The following is a 26,018-nucleotide window of genomic DNA, read 5'->3' as shown; positions in this document are numbered from 1 at the left end:
GTGAGGATATTCTATGGTAAAATTCCCTCAAAATCCAAAGCCACAAAGGGCACTTGCACCCATCACAGATTGAAATCTTGTCTGGAGACAAAACAAAAACACAGCCCCTCTATCCCCCCGCAAAAGGGACTCAAAATAATGAATACCAAAGAACTTTTGAATCAGTGGAAACATCTAGTGTAAATCAATGGAACCACTGAAATGGAAGAAGCTATGCCAATTTACACCAGTTAAGGATCTGGCTCTTTGTACCAAATGCAGACCTCTCTAAAAGAGGCATGAGATTATGTTGTATGGCTAGGCAAAAAATGCAACAGAAGAGATACTGCGATATGAGGATACTACTCAGAAGTGAATACAGAGCCAATACATGGCTTTGAGACATTCACTGTGGCTGTACGCATGGATTAAAACTTTGCTGGCTTGGAGGTATCTTTGGTTACTGTTTGTTACCTCGATTACAAGGAAGCTGAACCAAAGGGCAGCAGAGGGAATCACTTTGAAACATTTAAGTGTTTACTTTGCAATGTCCTCATGGCAAACTTCCTGAGCAGCTAGTGCCTCCCTGCCTTCTGCTAGATGTTTTATATTTAACTTAGCAGTGGGCAGTGCCATTGCAATATCCCATCTGCTTCTCCATTTCCCCTGCAGTGATGTCAACCTGTTTCCACATGGGCGGCTGCTATGCAGCAGGAAGGCCAGTGCTTTCCCCAGGGCAGAGGGAATAACGCCATGCCACTAGATAGGGTTCTGGGTTTTGCACTGTGTAAGGCAGCTCTCAAAAGGGGAGGTGAAATATTGTTAAGTGAATTAAGTTACTTTCAAAGCTTCTCTCCCCCTGGAATCCTCACCTCCCACCCTGCTGCCGTATCCAGGCAGTAAGCTCTTTGGGGCAGGGACTATCTCTTAGTTCCATGTTCTGTAGCAGTCACTGTACAATGGGGTCCATGACCAGGGCTCCCAGGTGCTACCAAGATACAAAAAATAATCACAACTGGATGGTGCCCAAGAGGAACTAGAACAGCATTAAAATGGAATGACCAGAAATCAAAGCAGTGAAGGAGTGGGAGGCTGCGAAGTTCAGATCTACATCCAAAGTCTGAAGTGGTTTGATCTGGGACTTTGGTTCTAATTCATTCTATTTAGGCTTTTTTTAGGGCCTGATCCTGCAAACAACTGACTTACCCCAATGAAATTAAGGATGTGCTAAAATGTTGCAGGACTGGGGCCTTATACAGTACCCGTCATTATGGCGCCTGAGCAGCAGCTTACGTCTCATCTCTAAATATAGAGAGGAAAATAAAAAGCAGCCCAGGAAAGCAGCAGCCAGAGGTGTGCAAAGTTTGCAGGCTGAAATATTAATCATGATTTTATTTTCTTTTTCTTTTTTTTTTTTTAAAATACATCAGTCTCCTGGCCATAGGAGTGCTATAATGCCAACCCTAAGCATTCCAAAATCACGAGGAAGGCCACCCCTCCACCCTCCCACCAAAATCAAAACCAAAAACACACCAACCATGAGATTGGGAGTTATTATTTGGCTTTCTAACTTTTGAGCACTTAGGGATCATGAGTTTTCAAGCCTCCCTCTGCATGTATGATGCCTAGAAACCTACTTTTTATTTCTTAAAAAGCTGAGATTGTGGTGTTTATACATAACTCCACAATCTAGGGCTTAAAGAACAAAACTGCAAGACTCTCCATACAATTGTGAGAGCCTGTAACAATCTGAAAGTTATTTATTTAAGAATTCTATCCGTCTATTTACATGGCTGCCCATCGGTGTAGTAATATATGAGTACCTTCCATGTAAAATCAAATAGTAACAGCAATAGTGACGCTTTTTGGGAGTAAAAACCGTGCTTGGAGAAGGGTTTCTGATTTTGATTTCCTTTTCCAAAGAGTCAAAAGGGCTTTAGTAGTAGAAGGGGGTGTCAGTATTTGGAGTATCATTCTTATGGTGGAAAAGGCTGTTTCGAAAGGAAGGTTTTGCCGTGTTTCCTAGGACAGTCAGACCCTGGAGAAACGAAGGTATCTGTGACAGGCAGACAAGGCAACAGAGAAACATGGTGCCAGCAGTAGTCACATTAAAAACATTTTGGGGACAGTTGTAAGGCTTTCTTCCTTTAATTGCAAATGTTAAGAAGCAAAACAGTGTGGGCTCTAATGCAGATCTTGAATAAAAGAAAAAAACGTAACCCAAGCAATAGGCCGCTTGAGTACTTCAGTAGATGGAAAGTACATGTCTCCAGTGGGCTTCTCTGGGCACGAAAAAGTTGCCTTTAAAAAAAGAACTTCTCAGTGTGTTCTGTGGATTGGCAAACCACTATCTAGTTCAATACAGAGAATGTGCGGGGATGACAGGCAGCAACTGATGTTGGAACATTTTCTACAGGAAAAAAAAATCATACTGTGTTGAATCTTAAATAGGCCACTTTTAAAATCTTTATTATGATTGATCCTTGTGTAATGAGCTTCCTGTTTAGCACACTAGGGGGCTTTTCTGTCCTTAAAGGAGTGCTCACAGCATGCCAGTAACTAAAGTACTGTGTGGTTGTGAGTTAATTACACTGTATGGGGTAGGGGTGAAGCTTTCCTCTGGGGGATGAGGAGGAAGGAAACCAAGGCATGATTCATAATTAAAAATAAAAGATAATGTAGCTTTTGATCTATGGAGCTAATTTGTGTTACAAAAGTATTCCTTCGGTGGTAAATTCAAACAGGCTCTGCAAGTATTGTACACAATGCAAGCGGCACTGAACTGGCATAGTGTAAACCTGCCAGGAGATTACCTTGGTTTTGCACTGCTTCCCTCCTTCCCCAAGCCCATGAGGTTCCACTTCCAAAGAGCCCTCAAAGACCACAGAGAAACTGCACCAACTTTCTGTCCTGTGGGAGGTTTTAGCAGCTTGCTTTAGGCATAACACAAGAATGAATCAGAACCTTGCACACCTCGGCATGTAAGCCCCTAAATGTAGCCTGGTTTATCAACAGCAGGCGCCTTAGACCAGAGACAGAATCTGAGGGCTCACCACATCTTTGGAGGTCTAGTTTATAACAGAGTGCATTGCAGGTGAGCTTTTTTTGCATAGCTCTCTTAATTCCTGACATGTGAACATCAACCAACCCCTTACTGGGAGCAGAAAGATGCCAAGGTTATTCCCCAATTGTCCATGATGGGGTGTCTTGCATGCCTGAAGCATTTGGGATGAGCCATTGTCAGAGAGCCATGATACCAGACTAGATGGAATGCTGGTCTGATTTAGTAATGAAATCCCTATGTAGCTCGCTGTGGGCTAGGAATCTTGCAAGAATGGATTCCCTCTTGAACTTTCAGCTCCTGTTGGCTGTTGGCTGGACTGGAAGCATTACAAAAACAGCCTCTCTTCTGGTATTTTGTTACTGGCAGAAACCAGATGCGTGAGAATTTAGGAAGAATGGCAGCAAAGGTTTTTGACACTACCCACTGGCATCTGGATTCAGGTTAGAATTTCAGCTCTGATCCCCTGGCTTGTTCACTCCAAATAGGGGCAGATGCTTTTGTAAAATGCCTCATCTGCAAGTCACCATAGTTAAAGAGAGTTCACATACCACCTCTTGCAGTTCACTCCTCTTGCCTGGTTTAAACAACAACGTGTTCATTCCCTCACTCCTTGGAGACACATTCCATCCACATCAGACTAAACGAAGGGTCCTTTGACTGAACTGCATGATTTCACAGTTGAGGGTGTCTCACTTTGGCAAGAAGCCCTTGTCAAGGGGCCTCAGCTACCTCTGAGTATTTCATGTGAAAGTGAGAGGGCATCTGTGGGATGAGGATGGTTTGCGTTTGTCAGGACATTAAACGGATACAGGACAGTGTTGTCAGATGCCATGTTACTACATGCTCTGGGCACTTCAATAGGTGCCATAGGGAGGACTTACTAGGACTCACTCTTTTGAATGTCAAGTTTCCTATTTTCAAAGGGATAGCATTATTTGATTCTATATTGTAGGAAACACGAGATGCATGGGTATGGTGCACCAGACATGACAAACTAAACATCTGTCGGTGCTTTTGATTTATAGTGGAAACATGTAAATTGGGAAAAAGTGACTTGTATTTTGGAACATTCGTTTTTATTTTCTGCCTGTGGAAACTCCTGAACAGTTTCAAATGGATGAAGTATTCTTCCTCACTTCCTGTCCCAAACCATTGAGGAGGGCTGCTATGTACTGCCTTCTACCCCAGTAGTAGTTTGAAAGGTTCTTATTGTTAAAGAGGTTTGAGATCCTTCGGATGCAATGAAATATATGAATGCAAGTTATTGCTGCACTAAATGGTAGATCAAACAAAGAGTAGTGGAAAAATCACATGCTCAGCCACCAAGAAAAATAAAGATTCTATTTCTTTTCTATGTAGGTTTTTATAATGTGCTCATCACCATAGTGTTTGAACATCTTCCAGTTGTGCATTAAGCAACGTGACTAACATCTGTCATGATATTGGAATGGATTTTGACTGAATTCGTGTCGACACTACAATTAAAAGAATTTTGTTTCCTCTTTGTTCGAAAGAGACAGGAAGCTTAAATTGCACCATGAACTTTTCAGGCATTATTTCAGGGAGAATTCACTTTGTTAGACTGACCATGTTTTCTGTGTTCTACACTACAATAATGGGACAACAAAAACGCAATAACACTGCACTTCTAGTGGTAATAATGCAGCTTTTGGACCACTATTACAGAACACCCTAGTAAATTCTGTATGATATTTGCACTCTCATCTCTAAACAACAGTATAGTTTAGGACTCCCTGGCCAATGAAACACCCAAAGGACAGCCGTATTTTGGGATTATGAGAGTCAATAATGTGAATCCCATCCAGGTATTTATAACTGGTGTTTTCAGATTCAGGGGGATACAAGAATACCTGCCCCCCCCCCCCCCCATGCCATGCTGTGGTTCTCCCTTTGAATAACATCAGGCCAGTTAGCTGGCATTGGCGTACACACTCACAGCTGCATGTCTGGAGGTTACAGAGCATAACAAGACTGTTGTGTTTGCCCTCATGAAACTGCCCAACTTCCCACATGTTGTGGTTTTGTTCTCAAGGCACAGGATGGTAACCTGAAGTTTCTACACACAATCCTGCAAGACCCCAAACACTTGAAAGATTCAGCTGCTTGGAAAGTGCCTGTTCGTAGGGTTCTAAACGGCACGTGCACTTTACTAGATAGGCAAATGCAATCAAACTGGACTCCTTCCACCTTTAACGTTTCACAAGCTTCTGACCATCTGGCCAGCGATGTGCACACAGAGATGGCGCAGTAACTTACTGAAGATAGATTCTCATCTCTCCTTCTCCCTTGACTGTGCCGGTTGATGAAGGATCGTGCAGAGAGTTTGTAGTGGTTCAGCAAACATGTGATAACGACCACCATCACCATCATCACCACCACGATTATGATTATCTGTACAAACTCCAACTCCGCTGCAAGAGACACAGACATGCATTTTGAGCCACCTTAGAAAGCAGAATGAAATACAGCACAAGAAATCCTAGGCTGAGTTCAGCCATACAGCTAGTAGAGTTTCATAGCTGAATTGTTTCCATGGATGTTTCAAGCTCTCAGACACAAAAGTTCTCTGCAAGCTTCCAGTCAAGCAACATAGAAAAGGGAAATGACCGGCACCAAGGAATAACAGCCCTCATCCATAATAGACAAGGGACTGTCTTTAAATGTGATCTGCAAATTCTAAATCATACCTAGATGTTGGCTTTATCGGCTTGAGTTGCAAGGCTAGAGTCCAGAGACCAAAGGGTTCAGGCCTATCTCTACCAGAAATGCTTGCTAGATGCCTCCACTAATCAGTCTGTCAAAGTTTTATTTTTTGTGCTGAATGCCCCGTCATCCTATTTAATGAAGGGATGCCTCAAATACTTCTGGTCTTAATTAAACAACGTTAAAAACTGAGTTCGGTTTTGCAGTACACTTAACATTTACATAGCCATATTCAGCTGAAGATCTTGTATTAAATTAGGCCTTAACAGCCGTGTGAGCAGTGTAGTATTATCCCGGTTTGTAAACGGAGACATTCTCAAGGGGTCACAGCAAGCCTGCAACACCGAGGAATCGATTCCCAGTCCCAGCCACGCTACAAGTCTCCCTCTCTAGGTTCAGTTAATCTGCCAAAAAACACATAGTGAGTCAGAATCTGTGCTTTTCATGAGAGGACAAACCTTGACTCTACACTGACTGCACCTCTCCCCACTACATCTATATATCAGATCTCCAGATAACATTCAGTTCTGTGCCCAGCACAGCCAGCTGACAGTGGGGGCTTGAATGGTGTGAATAGGCATAAAGAGCTTCAGTGGGTTACCAGTTAACTTCAGTGTGTCTAGACAGCAACTGGTGTGGAATAGCTCCTAACGTCAAAGGAAATCGTTCCTCACTTGGGACTGTAGCATGCATTGGCTGGAACTAGATATCGGAAATATCTCTCAGACTGTTCTGTGCTATTTCCATGCAAACCTAGTTCTGAGAAGATGTATTCAGCATCCAGAGAGAGCCTGGAAGCCACCCTGAGCAACTCAGCTCCTTGACAGCTGGCCAAGATGTTACTCTAACCGTCTGCCACACACAGATGCTCACCTGTTCTCTGGCCTGAAGCGAGGGCATGGTGCTTTTCTATCTGTGCTATCCTGGCAAAGGGAATCTCAGGAAAGTTTCCTCCCCCTCCAGCCACCCCCCCAGTGATATTTATAAAGACGGGGGCCATTTCAAGGGAAAGAAGGGAGGAAAACCAAAGCCAACAGTGCTGACAACTTAGATATAACTTGTTCCTCTGCGAGAAAAGCCACAGAAATCACTTTTTCAAAAACGGTGTCCTCCACTATCACAGATACTGTAATTTGCATTAAAATGTAAGAGCGCCTGACCCGGACAGCTCACAGTAACATCTGTATCTGATGGGATGGGGTGTGCTGACTCAGGCAGATATTTTTTATGGAGCATTTTCCTTCTGGCAGCAGTGAAGTATAAGCAAATAAAATGCCAAGCAAAACAGTCCAGTGGCAATTCTGGCCAGTTACCTTGGAATTAACTTTGCTCAGCAGCAGCGGCCATATCTGACACCAGACCAGTCTTCATATTACATTTCCCATAGCATCTTTCATTCCAAAGAACCCCAAAACACTACTGACTGTGCCCACAACCTTCAAAGGCTTGGGCATGTCTTCAAGTGAATGGAAATACTTGGGTGCTTAAATTTAAGCATTAGAGCATGTCTTTTCAGGATTGGAGCCCACCTATCTATAGCACCACTGAAAGTGCAGCTACCCCTGCGGTGGAAGGAAGCAACTGAGTGGAACAATCAGTTCACAGTACCCTGCACAAACAGTGATGGAAGGGAATTTTAGCTAAGGTCCCAGGGACAAACCCTACTCTCTTAAAAAGGAAGCCATGGAATCTTCAACAGTAAAGCAGACCAGGTGCCCATATGTTATGGTGATGGGCGCAGCATGCCAGCTACATAGAACCTCTCTCTTTTAAGGTTTAATCTGACACCCCCACAGGCAGCATGCTTTGTGGGAGAATGAAGGGCTAGTTGACCCTGCTAGGATTGAGATGTGTGGTTCTAGAGAGAGAAAGATGCTTAACGCGAGTTAATCATAGGGTGACCAGATAGCAAGTGTGAAAAATCGGGATGGGGGTGGGGGACAATAGGAGCGCATATAAAAAAAAAGCCCCAAGTGTCAGGACTGTCCCTGTAAAATTGGGACATCTGGTCACCCTAGTTAATCATCTTTTCCAGGCCCAACCCTCACATGATTAATTCCAATACTTCGCGGTGGGGGCAGTGGGGGAAGGATCTATTAAGAACTCTTATAAATCTCCTTACTTTTTCTAATGCAACGGCATAGGGAAAACTTCAGGTAAGGCTTCCCTGGAGAAAAATGTGTGTATTATATTGGTAGATTCCCCCCACCCCCAACATTCCCTTCTCAAACTTTTACAAAGCTACAGCTTCCAAGCATGAGCCTCTTGGATACCATTTTTTAATGGGAGGAAAAGGGCTGGAAAGGAGATGGGGGGAAAAATGTACCCAGTGACAGCAAAGAGTTCTCTCTCCCCTCTAGAGCCTTTCAAAGTCTCATGACTCTAGATGTAATGCTCTACACCGAATGGGTAACATATAGGACGCATATTGTCCCCCGACACCCACATTCACAGCTGCAGCCTATCGCTGGGGCTTGTTTTGGGGCCCATAATAAACAGAAGTCTTTAAATCCACTCCAGAGAAAAGGCAGCTCTGCACTTTCTACCTCAATGAGATACATGTCAAAAAGCCACACAATGCCATGAAGGGAAACAGTCACACAGGCCCTCTGCCTCATTTAAATATCTGCCATTAAAATTTAAGGGCCCTTTGTAGAAAGTCTCCCTGCATGACCAAAAGGATGAGAGGCTTTAAACCATTACCCGAAGCCCCTTTGTTTCCTTCCAACCATGAGAGGTTAAAGGTAACAGGAACCCTGACAGGGAGACAATCCCCTTGTCCTTGTGTTAACTGCTATCGCCCTGGGCACGCTTGGTTGCTTCCTAGACAGCTCTAAGCACTTGGCCGACAGGCAGGCTGCCTTGAGGGTGGAGTTAGGGCAGACTGCATTTGGCAGTCCTATCACGCACTGCACAGGCCTCAGCCTTGCATGACAAGGAGGAGGTTCAAATAGGAGCAAGGGATTTTTTTTGTTTTGTTTTACTAATCAGATTTATGGCTGCCTGTCTGCAGGATGGAGGGGGTTCCCACAGCTGCCATCTACGTCTTCTGGGCAGCAGAAGACCTGCATTTTTGGGCTAGTCTGCATTTCTTTAGAGAGACGAGAGTACCAGAATTGCAGAACGCCAGACTTAACTGGGAGGAGTGAGTCTGTTTCCTACTGGGGCTACTATGGTCCTCTGCCCACGGGGAAACACCAAACCCCCTTTAAAAAAAGAAGGTTCCCTTGAGATGTTTATTCAGAGCCAAAGGCCTGCTGTAAATGGATGCCATTGGGGGAGGGGTCGGAGAGTCCCAGTTCACTTTCCTTTGGGGGTGGCCAGACTACAAGAGTTGGCAGCATATTGCAATAACCCCTTTCAAACTCAGGTGACTTTCTAAACTCCCATATTCCATCAGTTCTAATTAGAAACTCGCCATGTCCAGCTACTGTACAATATACTTTCCAGCAAATATCCTCATCACGACTCCCTACTTTTTCAGTCATGTGAAATCTGGAGAGGAACCCCATTTAATTATTCAAGAAGAAAAATGGAGGTCACATAAGATGACTGGGTACTCTAGCAATATGGTGTTCAGAATGCACCTGGGATTATACATGCACTTGGATTCACAAGAGTTTGTCAGACACTCATTTCAAAGTACAGATAGCAACTAAAACTGCAGCAGATACAAAGACTGCCTGCTACTCAGGCTGCAGTTCTGGTCTGCCACTCCGGTCTGAACTGTTTATGCTCTCTCTGAGCTATCCCAGCAAAGGTCCTGTGCGTTTTCTGTAACTAAGCTTGGCACAAAGTCAGACAGTGCGCTGCTGAAGAACATTCCACTTCTAATGACCCTGCCCTTGTCAAAATGCCCAAGTTACTCAGTGACTCCATTTCAGCATATTGCAACAATCCCTTTCAAATTCAGGTAACTTTCTAAACTCCCATATTCCATCAGTTCTAATTAGAAACTCGCCATGTCCAGCTACTGTACAAAACAGAAGAGCATAGACAACGTCACACCTTTACAGGGCCGGCTCCAGGCACCAGCCTAGCAAGCAGGTGCCTGGGGCGGACAATGAAGAGTGGGGTGGCACGTCTGGCCGTTCAGTGGCGGGGCCGTCACTCTCTGTTGGAGCAAAGGACCTGTCGCCGAATAGCCGCTGATCACGATCGCGGCTTTTTTTTTTTTTGGTGCTTGGAGTGGGAAAAACGCTAGAGTCGGCCCTGCATCTTTATAATGATGAGCCCTCTTTTCCCTCCTACATATTTGTGACAGAGATCATCAGCTGGATAAACAACCATCCCACATGATGGAATGTGTTGCTTGCTGCATTATTTACACAAAGCTGGATTTTAAGGAGGCAAGTCAACTTTGCCGGTGATAAAGTGTGACAAATGTTTTGGCCACTTTAAACAAACAAACAAACAAACAAATGAAGTGTGGTATCGGTGACCAAATGGCTCATAAAACCTAAAAAAGGACATGGTTCTATTCCAAAAGATTCTGAAGACTCTTAAAAAAAACAACAAGACTAGCTGGTTCTAAAGAAAAAGTTCTCACACGATGGGTGTGAGACACGTCAATTAGCCAAGTCTTGCTAAACTGCTTAAGGAATTTTGTTGGTATAAGTAAAACTAAAGCCATCTGGGAGTGTTTTTCATATCCCTCCCACCTGCAAAACTCTTAGTTACCATGAGTCCAACCTCAAATGTTATGGTCCTCTAAAAGGCGCATAAAACAGCTTTTCCATACACAAAAGTATCATGACTGGAGAGTCTGTAATTGAACAAAGGATGTTTTCCCCATGGGGAAGGTGAGGGATGGTGTAAGGGTTAGGCATATAGGTTAAAAGTCTGATACTCTATCCCTGGTCCAGTATCAAACATTGCCTACTTTGTCACTAATTTGATTGGCTGATTACAACATAGGTACCAAAAGCTATTATTTTAACATGATATGATTATTAGAGAAGAGGAAATATTTCTTTCTGGCAAGGTTTTTTTTACTTTTCTTTTAAAGGCAGCTGTTTAGAATATTAGAAGTGAATACTCAAATGAGGTAGATTGGTGGGCAGAGTGCAGGTGAGATGATGAAATTTATGGTTCTGCGGTGTATCACATAGCACTCACTACTTTCGATTATGAGTCAGGCTGTTTAAATTTATAATTTAGTTTAACAATATGTGCTGCGTGGGAAAATTAACATTATAAACAGGATCAGAAGTTTACAAAAGTAATTTCCCCTCCAATTAAGAAATTTAATCTCAGCATCCTATAAGCATATTTTTTGCAATATCATAGGTCCACTCCTCTCCTTTCAGCTATTCTCTCTTCATATCCCATAGGTCTCCGGGGCTGGAGCACCCACAGGAAAAACAAAACAGTGCATGCTAAGCCTCCCCTTCCTCCCCAGCACCTCCCACCTGCTATGGATCAGCTGTTCTATGGCATGCAGGGGGTGGGGGGGCGAGGGGAAGGAAGAGGTAGGAGAAGGAAGTGGGGTGAGGGCGGGATGAAGCAGGGCGGGGGCTTGGAGGAAGGGGTTAGTGGGGGCAGGGTCTGGGGTGAAGCGGGAGGTCGAGAACCCCCTAGCAACTCAGTAAGTCAGCGCCTACATCTATGCCCATGTCCTTGATCATTTATCTTCATCTGCATGGGGAAGCAAATGGCTTCTACGCACCTAAAAATCACTAACAGAGGAACTCTAGATTTTTACTGGACTAGAGATCAGAATCTGAATTTAGCACAGGGCTGAGATGTACAAAGGGATGAGGGATACGCTAAGTTTTATAAATAAAGATTTCTCACCATCGTATTGCCATCAATGTGCCTCTCGTGCGGACAAAATGCATCAGCAACTTTCAGAGCAGGTCTAGATGACAGAGTGATAGAGACACCAGCAGCTCCAAGTATCTGGACATTATTGCTCCCACCACAACTGCTACCTATGGGGATTGCATCAGTGAGATGCCCTGTAAGTCTCATTCTGACCCCACACTCTAGCCTGCAGTGAGCAGCACAGCGTGTGAGCCTGTGGCTAAGTCAGATATTTTGAGATGTGCTGTATCACTATAGGAAGAACATTCATGCCCCCAAATCTGGCCTTTTGAAAAAAAAAATTCCCCCCAAAAGATAAATAAATAAAAAATAATCCCACACAATTTGCTCATTTCAAGCTTCAAAAGGGCCAGATCTACTTGAAGGATCAAAGTTTATGCCAGCTCCTCCTCCTGTTTTAACTTGTATTCACGTGCTTCATTTTCAAACCAGTGAAAACTCCCTGGAAAGCTGGATCTACACAGTAAAATTTCATCCAAATGGCTAGAGTCAAACTAATTAATAAACCCTAAAGTATATTAAAACCAAGCAGTTCACCCACTGTGCAAATAAAATGGGGTGTGGGGGGGAGGGAGGGGTGACTGTAAAGAATATAAATTATAATTCTGCAGGTGTCTTAAGAAAAAAAATAAGAAAAAGAAAAAATTCCCACTCCTTTTGTATTTGCCTTCCTAATCATCGTCATTTTTCAATTAGAAGAGACCTCATTCCATTTCTGTCAGTGATTTTCCCCCTGGGAGGTGTTATGAATGCACCAGGCTTTATGAGATGGACAAATTTGGCTTCCAAATACAAAGTAAGGTCACTCTAATTTAATTTAGCATAATTTTCACTCCTGAATACATTTCAAACTAACAGGTTCAGACACCGCATTTAAGTGACAACCTGCTTCCCTATATTTTCTGTCTAGGCAGATACTGATGGTTTTGGGATCAGTGCTTGATCTCTCTCTCTCTCTCTCTCTCTCTATGTGTATATATATATAGATATAGTTAGAGATTAACAAATTTCTGGAAATTGATATTTAGGGTCAAGTGAAATCACTTATCAAGTGCTGCATTCAAGTTTCTATCACTAGTCTGTCCTTGAATAACAGTTTCATAATGGATCATAGTGTTACGTTAAATCAAACACAGAAGCCCAAAGTGCTTCCCAAAGCTTGTGGACAACGAAAAACACAGCCTATTCAGTTTACCCCAGATGACAGAAGGGCACAGAGTTATAGCATCACACACAGCTATTTTGACTTTTTGTCTAAATTTGGGAACAAGAGCAAATGGCACCCTTAGCCTTGCACAGTGTGGATGCCACTGTTGTAAAGAAATTGCCTACGAGCTAAGAAGAACAACTCCTCCTTTCCTGGTTAAAAACAACCATGTGCAAATTTGGTCATGCCTGCACTTCTGTCTGCCCACGAAGGTATTAGGAACTGAAAATGTCTGAAATGTATGAAAATCTAATCTGGTTAGTAACTGTTGCCTATGTGACAAGGCAGAGGACAACTCATTGCCATTCTGACCAGCCCCATGTGAGTGACTTTCAACTGGCAAACTGTTCCATTTATGTAGGCTCCAGGAACACCAGAGCCAAGATTTCCTACTCATTTGTATGAAGACCTGGTTCTTTAGAATTTAAAATCAAATTGAACCAGACATTGAAAGGAACAAACTTTCTGATAGCTACTAGGAGCGTTTCAAATACTATGTCCATTGAGCATTTCATCCACAAAAGGTTTACATTTTGTTTAAAAAGAAAACAGTGATTTGGGTTCAATTATTGTTCGCATATACAGAATACATAACAATAACTGTTCTTTTCTGCTATACCATTTATTTATGAACGCCAATTCGCCACTGCTGTAGGGGAACAAAGCATGTATGGAAAATATTCTGCTGAACTAATTAAAAAAAAAAAACCACTCTAAATCTGTAAGGTACAAAGGTACAGGATGGTTTTCAGAAGAGTATTTTCCAGTAAGACCTTTGCTTTCAGTTGGATACAATCTGCAAGTCAGAACAGTTCTATTACTATCCATAGGCTTCAGTCATTACGTGTATTACATACCATGCAAGAGAAGGGGTGGCGGTGGGGAAGGCCAAATTATTTTGAAGATGGTAATGCAACTACATTTTCTTGTTTACCAATTGGTAAAGAATACACAGGTCATACATGCTATGGTAAACTAGGCTGAAACTAAAGAACATTTTTAGCGAGACAAAGTTAAGCATATTAATTCAGAATCAAAGGAAGTCTTGGTGAAATGGATTCCTCTAATGCTTTCTTTTACTTTGGACAACCATTTTATCTAAATGCTCTTGATACTGTAATTTGAATTCCTTGTTTAAATCGCTTTCTGGGGCAGTTCAGATGATACAGAGAACTGATCTAGACCACAATCTAGATCCTGAACCATACCCCACGTGTGTTCTTGATGAATTTTGTAAACTTTTCTTCAAAAAATTTCATGCACTCTTAAGTATTTGCCAGGATTGGAGGTGGCTCAATCACAGTATCAGAAGAAAGGCGGTCCATGCACCACGTCCAATCCAGAAATACCAGGCACCTTGTAAGAAAACCTCACTTTTTAAAGGTTCACAGCTCACTTTCAACCCAGAAGGTTTGGGATGTGCACCTGAACTTTTGGATGCTACCTACCTAGACTGGCATCAGAATCAGTGGCGGATCACTCATCACCACTGGTTTTAGTGAAGCATGCTCTGAAGAGAGCATCTGAAACTATATTTTATGATTGCTCCAGGAGCAGCGAGATCATGAGGCAGCTGGCATCAGAGGCAGGCAAGCCCTTATGAGCATGGTACTTTCTCTTAGGGCCAAGTTTTCAACCAGGCTCAGGTCAGCCTCCAGTTTTGCAAGAACACTTTTATGTAAACAACTATGTGTGTCATTTTGTACATACAAAAAGCTCACATATGTGCAAAAGCTCTTGGTGAAATCCTGACCTCACTGCAGTTAATGAGAGTTTTGCTATTGACTTAAATAAGGCCATACTTTCACCCTCATAAACATTTCAAATAGATCCTTCCAAGGACAGCAAGGAGCTTTAAAACTTTAACATATAGGCCTTATTTTCCTTCTGAGGCAGATTAGTATTATTATCCTCACTTTACAGACAGGGAAAGCGGAGGTTAAAGGGCTTGGACAAGACCGTGCAGTGAGTCAGAACCAAGATTCTTCTGTCCATTGCTCTGACTTATCACAGTCATTTTCAAGGCAAACTTTACACATTAGAGCAACAGTAAAGATTATATAGATTATATAGATATAAGATTACTCTTCTGAGACGTTAATTCCTTGTGTTAACAAATTAAAGAAAAAAGGGAGTAACAGTTTGATGAGTTTTGTCACTGAAAGAAAGAAAAATTTCCATCCTATTTCCTGCTAAAACCGTGTGGCTAATTCTCTTCTTGAATCTGATCATGGGTGACAGGGCAGTTTTCTATTTATAATAATTGTTCAGGCAGTATTTGCCCACATACTCCACAGGTCTGCACTTCTTTTGCTGTGAACCCTAACAAATGCCGAAATAATAGCAGACACCTCACATCCTCTGTGCCCATGCACTATGAGTTGGCTGGACACTAGAGACCTCTGTGAAAGGAAGCATCAAAGCAGTGGCATTTTGAATTATTGTAGCAAGTCACTGTTCACACATGATAAGTGCTGAGCCAGGACTAAGAGAAGATCAGGGTGTGTACCTGTGTAATCCATTCTCTACCTACCTGTGCACCAGATTTACTGCAGGAGGGTCAAAGATGCTGCTTTGGAGAAGTCAATCTCCATTAGGCTCAACCCATATCATCCCATTGGAATGGTTTTCCATAGAGTTTGGAAGGAGTGTCAAATATGTTTCAGCCTACTCCCAAACCCGCTCCTCAGGGATCCATGGTGGGCCCCTTTGCATCTGTACCACCTTCCGCAGCACCTCCATGGTCCCCTGGTAGCATGGCTCCAGTGGAGGTGTCCTAAATGTTGAACTTCCTGGCCTGTGGGAGGCCCAAGGAGGGGGCTATGCAGAAGAGCATCATTCTATTTCCCCCAGGTCTGTCAGGCTAGGATAGTATGAATCTCCCCAGGCTCTCCACTCCTTACTTTCCTCTAGCATAGAACTCAGAAAAGGGAAAAGCAGTGCTGACTCCATGGGAGGGGACAGAGACAGCCCTAGAGGTAACTGAGCTCCTTGTCCAGGTGGAAATGGGGTGATCCACTTACAGTGAGTCCCTCCAGGTACAGAGAGAGGGGGCACAACCTGGACCAGTAAAAAGTCTTGATTGTTTCTATACAAAGTCAATTCTTTTCAACGTCTTTCTTCCACTGCCCCCTCAGTCAAGTTCCTGCCCCTCTCTGACCCTCAGACAGTTCCAGGTGACCAACATAAAAAGTGGCTGTTGAGTAATATGCAAAGGGGGTCGAAAGTCCGGGCGAATACAGGCATAAGATATAATAAGAAAAGCCCTGTCTATACCAGGGAAAGTTTTGAAAATTTCCCAGTGTTATTAACACCAGGTTATAGAGAGGTGGCCAAAAACGGGTTTATAATGGAAACTCAGTTGCAGCTTTCATTCAGTAGCATCTACTGCTAATCTCTATATATCAAGGCTAATTAAATTAGTAGGAAAAAAAAGAAACAGGAAGTGAGTAAGAATTCCTGGGACTGTAAAGAAGGAAACAGACTGAAAGGAACACAGATTTTATTATATTACACGTTTTAGAGTCCACTGGAAACAACGTTTCTCTCAGAAGCACAGCCACCCTCTTGCACTGCCAATGTCATTAGCAGCACTGCTCAGGAGAAGTACTAAGTAGGTTTTCTTTCACCTAGCCTGGTTCTGCTTAAGGGGAAATTTGGTTTTATCTTGACTTTGGTCATGTTCTGCATAAGTGATAAGGGACCGTCCTGTTGATTACTAAGGGGAAAGAAAGAGTGTACAGAGATGGAACTTGACTCAGAGTTACAGGAGGGATAAATTGGTAGGTGTTCCTGGACGTGGGCTGTTTGCAAATCAACGCCTCTCAAACAGGCCAGTTTCCTCTGTAAATAGGGTATCATTTTTTTAATTAAGAAGCTCAAGAAACGTGACAAAATTTTCAGAGAAATGGGCCCCAAGAAGTTAACAGAATGGCCAAAGAACTATTTCCGGCACTGAACATTTATTTGCCTTTGATTTTGAATTTGTCTAAGATATTTCAAATAACTTGTGTAGCTAGCTACCCTGGGATATTTAACACGGCATCTTTTGTACAAAAAAGATTCCTGTTGCCTGACTACCAGTGCTCAGTAAATGCTATTAACAGATTTAAAATTTGCTCTTGAAAATGAACTCAAGTGCAACTTGAGTAACATCCTCCTGAGTATCGGAACAGTTTTCAGTAGACAGGGGACTGAGGGCTTCTTTTAACAGTGGGTAGTTTGAGGATGTTCATCTTCAAAGGCGTTGATAGAATTTAATTCTAGTCAGTTTCAGCATCCTTTTCCCTTAGCCACAGCACTGCTGGAGATAACGTGAGCAGGCGGCCATGCCTGTGGATGGTCTATGTAAACAAACTGTCTCACGGCCTGGCCTGCCAGCGGATTACCCTGATGGGCCTAATGCGGTCCGCGAGCCGCAGGTTGCCCACCACTGGTCTAAGAGATATAAAGAGGGTTATGTGAATTCATGAAACAGACATGGTTGATAGTGGGAGGGGAGAGAGGAGCTAACAATCTTTTAGAGACTTAACTGACTTTAAGCTAGGTTAGCAGCTAGAGTGTAACCTGTCATGGGAGACACCGCTGTCAGCCACACTGGGAAGACTCCTTGTGATTGAGGTGAGCCGTCTTTGGAGCCCTTAAAATCTCACCCAGTGGCTCAAGAAAATGGAATCCTGCTCAAAGATGCAAGCATAATGCAGAAATGTTGAATGGATAAGTCTTACTTCTGTACACTGAACGTTTTGCCCTTACATAGTGCATTGCATATGAGGGTCTTGTTGAACTTTAAATACCGATCCAACTTTGTAGACCCTTTTTTGCAGAACTGGGAAATGAGGCACAGAGAGGTTAAGGGAGTTGCCCAAGGTCACATAAGGAGACAGTAGCAGAGTTGGGAACAGACTCTAGGTGTCCTTTGTTACTCCTCCATAAAGCATTTGCAGCTATTTGTGAAGTCTCACTTTATGAATGTGACTCAGGCCAGTGAAGTGACAGAATAGGGAAGGACTTCTAGCAGAGTTTAGACAAGTTGGTGTGAAATGCCATCTCATATCAGGAGGAGAATTCACTTAAAACAATAACATTCTGATTGGGTAATGTCTTTTCAATTCAACTAGAATACACTGTCCTCTCCTACATCTAAAATAGCTTTGAGTGAAACAAAATGAGGTTGAGGAGTGTGTTCTGAAGCTTATACAATCTGAAGTGAATTGCTGACTACAATAACGCTGCAGTCTACCATTATTTTCTAAAAGCGGTGGCATTGTGATACATTTGGCCACACACTTCAACTTCCTCTACAATCTCTGGCAACTAAACATCAATTTATATGGGTTTACAGGTCCCACTATCCCAAATGGTCTTTTAAAAATATTCTCTTTGTCTCAGAACAGGGGGCACACACACACACACACTTTCCAAGCAAGACAGAAGTATGTGGAGGAATTAATAAAAAGAGGTTCAGAAATCCATGATGAGTACTTTTGATCATGTGCTGTTTTCTGATTTTCTATTAACACCTCCAACAGCCAAACAGCTGCCCTAACAATGTGACTCTCAAAGCAAAATGTAACAGTTATGTGCACAACCTTAGTTTCTGTTTTCATCCTGATTTTCTAATCCTTTCATGTTCCCCCCGCTCCCCCTCTCACCCTGGGCATCTTTTGCTTGAACAGATTCCTTGTAGTCCCTGATGGCAGTGCCAGTTTGTAGAACCAGCTGTAAAGAAAATACAGAGACAGTGCAAGATTTTGACTTTAAGACAGGTTCAAGTGTTAACGATATAAGACAAGTAGCGGGAAGGAGAGAGAGAGAGAAGATGCCTAAATCAGGCGGTGTTCACCATAGTGTTCTGCACCCCTATTTGGGATTTTGGGCCAACAGGTCTCCATGCACCCCTCCCCCATTTCTAGCTTCCATAACTTTGTACTTGACAGGCTTGATCGGGGAAGGGAGGGAGACACAGTAGGATGCTGGACATACAGAACACTGGACTGCCATCAATAATAGGAAAGTCAACTCAAGCCTGTGTGGTGACTTGCAGGACTTCAGAACAAGATGCCCCACAGGACCTGCGGGAGAAAACGAAAAGCAGCTCTTGGAAACGAGGGAAGAGCAGGAGCCCTGTGTATCCCAGTTTCGGTAGGAAAATTCTTTTCACTTTTCAAGACTTTGGATTGCTTTAATAGTATCAGGTCCGCCCAGAGGCAGGGGCAAGTGAGGCAATTTGCCCCAGGCCCCGTGAGCCCTGGCTCGGCGGTGGTCTGGGTCTTAGGCGAGCATTTTGGCAGCAGAGGGCCCTTCAGTGCTGCCAAAGACGTGGAGCGACTGAAGGGTCCCCCACCACCGAAATACCCCACGAGCCCTGGCCTGGCAGCGGTCCGGGTCTTTGGTAGCATTTTGGCGGCAGGGCGCCCTTCAGTCACTCCAGGTCTTTGGTGGTATTTCAGCGGTGGGGGGCCCTTCTGTGCTGCTGAAGACACGGAGCAACTGAAGGGCGTCCTGCCACCGAAATGTTGCCGAAGACCCGAACCGCCGCCGGGTGAGTACAAGTGCCACAGCTCCCCCGCTTTGCCCTAGGCCCCCTGAATCCTTTGGGTGGCCCTGAATAATACTGTAACTTTCTGTACCGCAGCCTCCCTTTGGGCCAGCTGCCCGGAGGACCCCACCCATCACCTGCACTTGAAGGGAGACCTGCTGCATGTGCAGCTTCCCAAAGAACAAGCCAATTAAGATTAGGCATTGCAGCCTTAGGCCCACAATCTATTGCTGCCAGGCAGGCAGAGATACTGCCTTTCACCAGACCTTATGGACCTGATCTTCAGCAGGGCTCAGCACCCAAACCTCCAGTGGGAGTCAGCAGGAGATATGGGTGCTCAGAAGCCATGAAAATCAAGTGCTGGTTCTTGAAAAGGAGAATGGGAGAGGGAGAAGAAGATACCCCATCATATCTGTCAGATGTTGACGAGCATGGCCAGATACGGTCAGACAACTTCCTTCCTCTATCATGCCTGTTATTTGTACTGCAGTAATGCCCAGAGGCCCCAGTCTGGACCACAGCCCTGTTTTGCTAGGTGTTGTGCCAAGATAAACAGTTATTGCCATGAAGAGCTTACAGCCTCCCAGTACTTGGCAAGCCCCGAAAATCAGGATCTGCCCAAATAGAGACTTAATCACTTCAGTAAAAACCAACCAAACAAAACAAAGCATTCCCTCCCTGTACCTCATGCTCTAAAGCCAGATACCCATGCTGTGAGTGAACAGTAAGGTCTACACTGGCCAAAGTCTTGTCGCTAATATCAGACAATGCTCTATTGGCTTTTGAGGGGCAGTGCCTAAATCATGGAACTGCTAGAGCTCCTGGGAGATAACATAAGAACATAAGAACAGCCGTGCTGGGTCAGACCAAAGGTCCATCTAGCCCAGTATCTTCTCTACTGACAGTGGCCAATGCCAGGTGCCTCAGAGGGAGTGACCCTAACAGGTAATGCTCAAGTGATCTCTCTCCTGCCATCCATCTCCAGCCTCTGACAAACAGAGACTAGGGAGACCATTCCTTATGCATCGGGGCTAATAGCCATTAATGGACTTAACCTCCATGAATTTATCCAGTTCTCTTTTAAACGCTTTTATAGTCCTAGCCTTCACAACCTCCTCAAGCAAGGAGTTCCACAAGTTGACTGTGCGCTGTGTGAAGATTTCAGAACAAGCAGCACCTCTTTGAAGGCAAGATTCAAACAGACAATCTGCTTGAGTGAGAAGAGCTGAGATGAGCTGCAGGCTCAGATACATGAGTATCTGGTGTAATGCTGTAGTGTTACATGGATTAAGCAACATGGCCAGACCTCAGACCCCAGTTTTTCCAGACAGAGCAGAGAGTTTGAATACACCTCCCTAGGAGTTTTGTTGGTGATTTAAAAAAAAGATTTACAAAAGTCTCATATTAAGAACTAGGAATACAGCCAGGGCTTTGGAGCTGTGCTCCGGCTCCGCTTCAGCTCCAGGCAAAAAGCTGCAGCTCTAATGCTCTGGGCTCCAGCTCTGGGCTCTGCTCCAAAGCTCTGAATACAGCTTTGAACTGCTTTTGGGCTACCTGCGATGCCTTGATTATCCAAAGGAGAATGTAGGGGCCAATTCCCACTCCTCCACCCACATAGGAACACAAGGAGAGGGGAGAATTCCCCTGGCAGAGGGGCAGCATCGAGCTGACATGAACAGCGTTGTGCTCTCCCCAATGTAAGAGGCCTGCTGTCCTTGGAGCTGCTCTAACTTATGTTGGGAACTGTTTCAGCCCTTACAAGAGCCAGAACTCAGCAGCTGCCCAAAGGTGGCGCAGCACAGAATCCAGCTCCTGATTTATAGCTACTGTGCCCACCAGATCCCAAATAACACATACGAGGTCCAAAGCTGGAGAAGATGAGAAGAAAAGGCAAACACTAAGATGGTAGATTTTTCATTAGTTTATCACTTGCACATCAGGAGGATGGTCATTGTGAGAAAATATGGACCAAACATGGCATCTGGTTGTTACTGCACATATTTGTCTGTTTACTTTCCAAATAACATCAGCTCAGTTTAAACCAAAAATGAAAAGTATATCTGTCAACAATGCATGATAGAAAATACTGAAAAAAAAGAATATAGGACCCCATCCTGATCTCACATACATTGCAGGAGTTACTATCTCAAAAGTCAGCAGAGTTATACTGGCGAAAAACTTGGACATAAATGAGCCTGAAATCAGGCCCATAATAACCAGCAGTGTAGAACTAGGTACATAACTATGGAAGAGTGAGCTTGATTCAGTTCTGCTTCATGCATCCTCAGCACTCTTAATAGCTAAATTATATTTCCTGAGTCAACATGGTCAATTGTGTTGTACAAAGCAGAAATACCACCGCATGATATACGTACTGATCCCAGCTTGAGAACTGTAGCACTGGGGGTAAGGAGTAACAAATTACACCGTGATTCAGAAATGGAGCTAGCTTGCAAGAGAAATCGTTGCTCGAGAAAGACGAAATACCAAGATGTCACCCTCCATGTCAATTCTCAGACCGTAACTGCACTTTAATACAGCTCAGTTTTTCATTCATCAGGCTGGATAAGCAAGTGTCATCACTTATCTGAGTCACAGACAAACTATGGCCATGAATTCTTAGGACCTAACCTTTTGGGACAAAATCACCCTCATTTCATGATTGCCAGTGACAGCAACAGTGGCATCAGCATAGATGAGGCTTGGACATTTTTGCCACAGCATCATCTAGACCTGCTCTGACGATTGCCCTAAAACACAAGTATGTCACACTTCTGCTAGTTATAGTGCTAGGATGGGAGTTTACCCAAGCTAGCACAGACATAGCCTTAAGGAATAAGAGTCCGTCAAGTTCAAAGCCAAAATTCCCAGGAATGGAGGAGAAGGATCTATCCGACAATCCTTAGCACTTACTTGAAGCTTTACGCTCATTAATGTTAAAAATCGGCAGATTTTTCAGTTGGGTCACCTTTTTGTTTTAAGGAAATTGTTAAAAAAAAAAAAAAAAAAACAGAACAGAAAGTTGGCAATAAGTGAGTCCAGCACCGTGTTGGAAGAGGTTCATTACATTTGGGGGTGGCAGGAAGGAATGAGGGACAGGGAAGGGACTAACCAGTGTTATAGGATTTTGGAGAGAGTTTATGAACACACTGGCTATCCCTTAGGACACTGAGACACTTTAAAGATTAACTCCCTTTTTTGCCCAGTTTCCCCCCCAAGTCTTTTGAACCAATGTATTTTATGCATAGAGAAACAGTTCCAAAGCCCACTGGAGTTTAGGGACGGTCCACAGTTTGTGTACCACTTTGGAAACTACTTCCAAGAGCAGGGATGGTCACTTTACTTTTTAAATTCAGAATCTGATTTTATACTTACAGACCGACTACACTTTATAAAAACTTTCAAACCGCTCCTCTAGCCATCACTGACCAGAGAGTAAGCAAAAACAGCTACTTCACCATCCCTTGTCAACTCTACAAAGCTACCTCAGCTAGATGGCTGCTCAAATACCAGAAACAAAGCCCCCCGAATCACTCTCTGAAGTCCCCCTTTCATTCTCCTTAGCAACAGCAATAATTAACAGCTGAAACTTTATGGCATGATCTCTCAGCACCACCCGCCTCTCCTGCCCAAAGAGAGAAAAGTCAGACTCCAACTCTATCCTCGACCAAAACACAACAATAACCCCCAGACTTCCAGTTCTGCATGAGGCCTTGTACAGGGGAAAGTAAGAGAGACTGTGGACCTCAATTTCCAATCACACTGGCATCAATCAGGAGCAACTCCACAGAAATCAATGGCTTTACGGTGGTGTAAATATCAGAATCAAGCCCTGTATATATACTCTGAAAGACAAAAGATGCTTTGGTTAGCCAGGAGTGCTTTAAACTTCTATTAAAACAAGACCGAATAGCCCCATGTACACTGGAAACATTCTGGATCAATATGTGGTTTGCTGCTGGATAGGTTTTTTTCCCCAGCCCTCAGAAACTCATGACAAAAGAGCATGTCTCATTTAAGAACTTGCTATAAATACTTTACTAACTGCCATTTAGGAATTTCATTTCCTGCTTGAGCAAGCCCTGTTGAAAGAGGCAATTACCAAATTTGTTTCTAGTTATAGAAATAGATGTTTGTTGCTGCCCACATCTGTTTTGATCAAATTGTCAGCTAGGGACTCTCTAAGGAGAGTGAACCTCTTCCAGGGAGAGTTTTGCCACCTCCCCAGAAAACTAACAGCAATTAGATGGAGTGGGTTTCCACTCCCATCTTCTTTTAAGCTCTGTTTGTCACCATACTGGAGAGCTGGCTGGGGTTCGTAGGACTTTTCGCATGTAGCTCCACATTTAGTTGTGAAAGTCTAGATCCCCTCTGGTAGAGGCACAATAGATTGTTTTCTGTAGGTTAGTAACTGGCTCTGCTTCCTGCTGCTATTGAAAAGCTACTGCAGAATATATATTTGAGCCATTGTCAGAAATATCACACCAAAGCCGGTTAAGTTACGTAAGTTCTGCAGTTTTGAATATGGACAAGGAATAATGAAATAAAGGGAAAATTACATGTGCATTCTATATACCAGTGGTCCCCACCATGGCGCCTGCGGGGGCATCTTAATGCGCCTGCGTCCTGGACCCTGGGAGAGCACCCGCCGAAATGCCGTTGAATTTCAGTGGCATTTCAGCAAGGACGTCTCTCAATGATGACGCTTGTCGCCAACAAGTGATGTCATTGAGAGGCATCGTCCCCAAATTTCGGAGGGGACGCCTCTTGATGACGCCACTTGCAGTCGACAAGCGATGTCATCGAGAGGCATCGCTCCCGAATTTTGGCGGGGATGCCTCTCAATGACGCCGCCTGTCGATGGCAAGCAGCAGCATCGAGAAGCGTTGCCACTGGAATGCTGCTGAAATGCCACTCCACTGCCGCAGTGGTCCTTCTTCTGGCACCCGTCAGATGAAAAGGTTGGGGACCACTGCTATATACCTACATACACCCCAGCCCCAAGGAATGAGTGTCTTGTGGGTCAGGCTGTGGCCTGGGCATCTGAAGAACTGGGTTCAGTTCCTGGCGTCCTGTGTGACTGCTGACAAATCAGTTAATCTCTTTTTGTCACTCCCTCCCTCCCTCTAGCCAGCCCTTTGTTTGACTTGTCTACTTAGGATTCGTGGACTATTCAGGACCTTACCTGCACTAGTCAGTAGTTACTGTACATGGGGCACCAGTGAGACTACTTTTGTGAGTAACTTCACCAATGTGCATAGGAGAGTCACAACCTGTCTAAGGCCTTGTCTACACTACATAATTTTGTCGACAAAAGTCAGCTTTTGTCAACAAAACAGCAGAGGTGTACACACTGAAACGCTCCTTTGCCAATGTAACTCCCCTGATATGCCGACATAATAAAACCACCTCAACGAGAGGCGTAAGGCTTCTGTCAGCGTAGTTAGGGCAACACAGTGTCTGCGTAGACATTGCATTCCTTACAGGGTTGTTGGCTGTCATTCTTGTCAATTTCACGGCTTGGCTGGAGCTGTGAAATTGACAAGAAAGCTGGCTACCGAGCCAGGCAGCGCTGCCTGTTCTGCTCCAAGCCGGGCTGCCACCGGGAGCATGGCAGCCAACCACACTCTGGACGTGGATTTCCCTGATGGAGGCGAGAAGCCTCGGGCGACTGCCCCCTGCTCCCAGCTGAGTACAGCTGTAAGCCCTGGCTCTCAGTCCCCCACCCTGCCCTTCCTCAGTCAGCGGAAGCACTCCTTGTGAAGACGTGTACCACTGACAGAAAGAGGGTAATGTGGACATCAGCCACCGTAGTACTTAATGCAGCAGCTGTAAGTTGACCTAACACTGGTCGATTTATCTTTGTAGTGTAGACATAGCCTTAGATTATAAACTCTTTGGGGCAGGGATGATCTCTCACTATGTGCAGGTACAGCACCAAGCACAATCAGACCCTAGTCTCAGCTGGGCTCTGCAATACAAATAAATAACAATCCCTGCACAAATACACAGTTACACTGCTAGTCTGAGAAGGTAATATTTGAGAACATCTCACTCTCACTGGTGCTTTGCTTCATCACCTGACAGCTCAGAACTTGGGACCAGATGCACTACAAGGCCAGTTTTGCAACATTTTATCTGCTGTGACCAAAGAAGAGGTTTTTCACGTGACAGTCTGCTGATCATGTCTTTCTCTATATGAATCATCAGCCCCTTCTCACTTTCATTATTTAGACAACAGTTCCATTACAGCCCAGGTTATATTATTATTTGTATGACAGAAGCACCAAGAAGCCCTGACTGAAATTGTGCCAGGAACCATGAACACACCAAAAATACAGTCCCTGCCTTGAAGATATTACAGGTGAACGTCCCAGTCCTGCAATCACTTCGGCACATGTGTAACCTTACTCAGGTGGGTCATCTTACTGACTCTAATAGTTCATTGGGTTCTATGGACTCTAATGGGACTCCTTGGGAAGCAAAATGTTTGCAGGACAGGGGACTATGTAGGCAAGTCAAAGGGTGGGAGAGAGGAAATGCTATTACTCCATTTTACACATAGGGAAGCAAGGCACCGAGAGACAAAAGTGACTTGCCCAGAGTCACGCATAAGGATGTGGTTGGATTTGAAGCAAGATCTTCTCCTAGTTCAATGCAGTAACCAAAAGAACACC

General features: G+C 44.0%; 1 protein-coding gene across 5 annotated transcripts in view; it reads right to left on the bottom strand.

Annotated features, from left to right (window-relative positions):
* Positions 1 to 26,018, bottom strand: part of PMEPA1 (prostate transmembrane protein, androgen induced 1) — a 71,683-nt gene that overhangs the window by 8,466 nt on the left and 37,199 nt on the right. For 4 of the 5 annotated variants that reach the window (XM_032782589.2, XM_032782590.2, XM_032782593.2 and 1 more), the window contains exon 2: positions 5,321 to 5,475. In XM_032782589.2, the coding sequence (XP_032638480.1) occupies positions 5,321 to 5,475 (155 nt within the window). Of the gene's footprint in view, positions 1 to 5,320; positions 5,476 to 18,732; positions 18,754 to 26,018 lie in introns of those variants that run through there. The other variant, XM_032782592.2, reaches the window with a different exon arrangement.

This window comes from Chelonoidis abingdonii, chromosome 14, assembly GCF_003597395.2.
Source record: "Chelonoidis abingdonii isolate Lonesome George chromosome 14, CheloAbing_2.0, whole genome shotgun sequence".
NCBI lineage: Eukaryota > Metazoa > Chordata > Testudines > Testudinidae > Chelonoidis > Chelonoidis abingdonii.
This window is presented reverse-complemented; position numbering and strand designations above follow the sequence as displayed.